At 39.1% G+C, this 3,775-nt stretch overlaps 1 protein-coding gene across 1 annotated transcript; it reads left to right on the forward strand.

Moving 5' to 3' along the window:
• LOC106950559 (solute carrier family 22 member 4-like) lies at positions 1 to 3,769 on the forward strand (the record flags this gene model as incomplete). Its single annotated transcript, XM_015037498.1, has 5 exons — positions 1 to 803; positions 1,311 to 1,414; positions 2,046 to 2,200; positions 2,274 to 2,445; positions 3,622 to 3,769. Coding segments are annotated over exons 1-5 (1,011 nt in total), but the record flags the coding sequence as incomplete, so codon positions are not given.
• Positions 3,770 to 3,775: the final 6 nt, after the last annotated feature.

Consider the following 3,775-nt stretch of genomic DNA (forward strand, 5'->3'; position numbering starts at 1 on the left):
TTTAAAGGAGATAAATTGATTTTCTGTCTCCAAAGATGGTAGAAAAAGGACTCTACTAAAAAAAGTTATTTAGGTTAAATTTGGAGAAATTTTGGGTGTTGATTAAAAAGTAAAACTCTAAAACTTAATTTCTAGGGCCGCAACAAATTAAATGGTTTTCGTGTCGTCTTCCTGGATCCACCGTAATCAAGGACAAATTACTCCCATCAGAAACTTTGCTGTTTACGGAGGAAAAGCACAAAACAAAAAAAACATCAGTTTTCTTGTCACAGCGAGTTGTGGGTTGGACAGATTCACAGCAGGAAATAAACCACAACTAGAGAAATCCTCAACCTGCGCACATTCATCCATGCGCCGGATTCTGCCTCGAAATGCCCGCTGCAACTTCCGACACCAGCAAAATCACTGACTATGATGCGGCGACCGCCTTCCTGGGAGAATGGGGACCTTTCCAGCGGCGGGTCGTTTTCCTCCTCTGCCTGAGCTTCATTCCTAATGGACTCACTGCGCTGTCTGTGGTGTTTCTGGCCGACACGCCGGATCACCGCTGCGCGCTGCCCGCGCACCTGAACCTCAGCGCGGCGTGGAGGAACAACAGCATCCCGCTGGAGGAGGATGCGAACCGCGACGGCGCTTTGGTGCCCAGCAAGTGCTCCAGATACAAAGTGGAGAATTTATTGAATTACTCGGAGAGAGGCTTGCTGCCTGGATCCGACGTTAATCTGTCTAATGTGCCTAAAGAAGGCTGTCTGGACGGATGGGAGTTTGACCACAGCGTGTATACTTCTACCATCGTCTCTGAGGTGTGTGGATTAAATGATGCTGGATTTTGTCAAGGTTCACATGCAGGAAGATTTTAAAATTTTGGTTATAAAGATCCCCTGCAAAATCCAACCAAATCCATTAAGCAAGGTTGAAAGTTTTGATATATTTATAATCAATAAATTATAATTTTCTTTGTTTGAGAATGAGTCTGTATGAACACCCAAAAGTCCCATTCTGTGAAGGATGAAAACGACCAAACATGCAAAATAGAAATTGTTAATGAAGATATTTGCACTCAGCTGTGACAACAAGTCAAGTTCTAAAAAATAATAAAAAAGTAAATATCCCTCCTATCAAATCTACGGCCAAAAATCCCAACATTTTTGGTCCACAAATGGATAAACCAAAAGTACTTTAGGACACTTAAAGTTGTCATAAAAATTGGGTAAAGGCTCCTATTAACTCCATTAACTGCTACTGTTTCGTCCTTTTTGTAAATTATTGACCAACCTGAATTTAACTTATTTGTGTTTATTTTTTGACAGTGGGACCTGGTGTGTGACCAAAGCTGGAAGAAGCCCCTCACTACTTCTTTGTTTTTCGGTGGCATTCTTGCTGGCTCCTTCGTTTCAGGACAGCTCTCCGACAGGTTGCAGACTGAATATTTTGTTACAAGAACTGAACTTAACCCGAGGCAATCACTGTTCTGGTTTTATACATTTAAAAAATACAGTTTTTTTAAAATGTATAATCTAGAAAATATTTAGGTAAACTTCATGCAAGTCAAAAATTCTATGAAACCATTACTTCTCATCCCGCTTCAGTGCTGCATCTTTGATTTCTCCCATTGAACTTGATTTCTTTGGTGGAATTTCAATCAGGACAATCAGCGAACAGAGTGAGAGTTGAAGGATGGTTAGTTTTCTGTTTTGGAGTTGTAGACTGCTTATGGTTGTAATTCAGCAACAGCAGTGGAGAAAGTAATTGAAGCCATTCAGACATCTCATGGGTGAGAAAGATGATGTTTGCCTCGGCACTTCTGTGCATTTTCAGTAAGCTTCAGATCTCTGGTCAAGCTGGCTCATTATGGTAGCCATTGGATAAAATCAGATCTAATCATTTAAAACTTCAACAGATTTCATTCCTACAGCAAGTAATCATTTCTCAGTAGTCGAGGGTTCAGAGCAAAACGTAGAACAAGGGTTTGGCTTTCACTACAGTAATGCAACAGAATGTAACTAATTGTTCACGAACCTCTCTCTGCTTTGTGTTCATTTCAGATTTGGGAGGAAAATGGTGATGTTTGGTACCATAGGACTGCAAGTAGTCACAACACTGATTCAGATTTTCTCTTCAAGCTGGATCATGTTTGTCGTTTTGTATTTTCTTCTTGCAGTGGAACAAATTTCCAATTACGTGGTTGCATTTGTTCTAGGTATGTCAGTTCCTGTGTGCACAACAATCCCCCAAACAGATTTAAATTTAATGTAATATATTTTTGTGTTCAGGAGCAGAAATTTTAGGTCCTCAGGTCCGAACTTTTTTCTCCACTGCTGGAGTGTGTCTTTTCTTCGCGGTGGGCTACACACTCCTACCTTTGTTTGCATTCTTTGTGAGAGACTGGAGGATGCTTCAGGTGGGCTTCATGTTGGCTGGCAGCGTTTGTTTGCCCCTCTTCTGGTATGTATCATGTTTGCATGTCGTTTTTGAGTTGATTTTCTTTTCATGGAAGATTTGTTTCAGATTTCTTTCCGTCTTGGATGTTATTTGGCAGTTGCAGCTCATTCTAAAATGTGATTTCTAGATTTCCTTCAGGGATTTCCCTCAATCCAGTTCTACTGTTTAACAAACGTTTCTTTTTCTGTTTTAACCTCTGAATGACAGGCCATTAAAAACCAGGTTGGCAACTTTTTAATGATACTTTTATTGCAGAAACTACACAAGAACATGTTTGTAGGATCTGGAGGCATGGGACAACAACAACTAAAGCTAGATGTATCATGTTTAAGAAATATAGCAGCCGGTTAGAGGAAAGTTTGGAAAAATAGATGTTTCATTAATTTTTTGTAGCGATGCCACAAAGAAGTCTAAATGTGAAGTTTCCTGTTTTCTAGTCCATCCATGTTCATAATCATTTGAAGGCTGAATTATGAATATCTTTCATGTAACTGCTTACATCCGTCGCTGCCACGATATTTAATGACTTATCACATGAACAGTCATTCATGTGTGATTTTCATTTCATTTATTGATAAAATTAAACATGTTTAAACTATCAGTGATGAGCAAAAGTGCAGCATAAACATAAAATACTTTTACTGTGATGTGGAACTGCATCATTCATAAAAACTTAACAGATGAGCTCAGTCACCTCAACAAATGCAAATACCAAGGTGCAGTAATTGGAAAAAATATTAAATGTATTTTCTGTTATTCAAAAATTAAAATGGCTGCTTGGAAAAGAAACATGACCGAATGTTATTTCTAAATGTTTTCTGCTAGTGTTTGTATATGATGCTTCATATTATAAATTCAAATGACTTGTGTGACGACTTATATGACTCATATGCACATAAAAAATATGCACAACTAATGTCATGGATTTACATTAGCATAGGTACAGAAAATGTGAAACAAAACTTATTCCCTTTGTAATATTTCTTCCTGATTCACAAACGTCTAATTTTCTTGTTTAGATTATGAAACTGTAAGTACCTGATAAAACTGCCTTTAATAAGACTGTGCATTTATGGCTGTGCAAAACTCAAACAGATCACCTACCATAGCAGCTGTGCATCATCACTGAAGTCTTCATTTTCTCTCGCCTTCCGTCCACAATGTTGCAAAACGAATCAGGTTCATCCCAGAGTCGCCTCGCTGGTTGCTTTCCCAGGGTAGAGTCGAGGAAGCCGAGGTCATCATCCGGAATGCTGCCAAGATGAACAGGATTGAATCTCCACCCGTCATCTTTAGCCCTCTGAAGGTCAGAGCATTAAACACCCACCATCAC

The sequence above is a fragment of the Poecilia latipinna genome, unplaced genomic scaffold (assembly GCF_001443285.1).
Source record: "Poecilia latipinna isolate Pla-1442-1.1 unplaced genomic scaffold, P_latipinna-1.0 Scaffold407, whole genome shotgun sequence".
Lineage (NCBI taxonomy): Eukaryota > Metazoa > Chordata > Actinopteri > Cyprinodontiformes > Poeciliidae > Poecilia > Poecilia latipinna.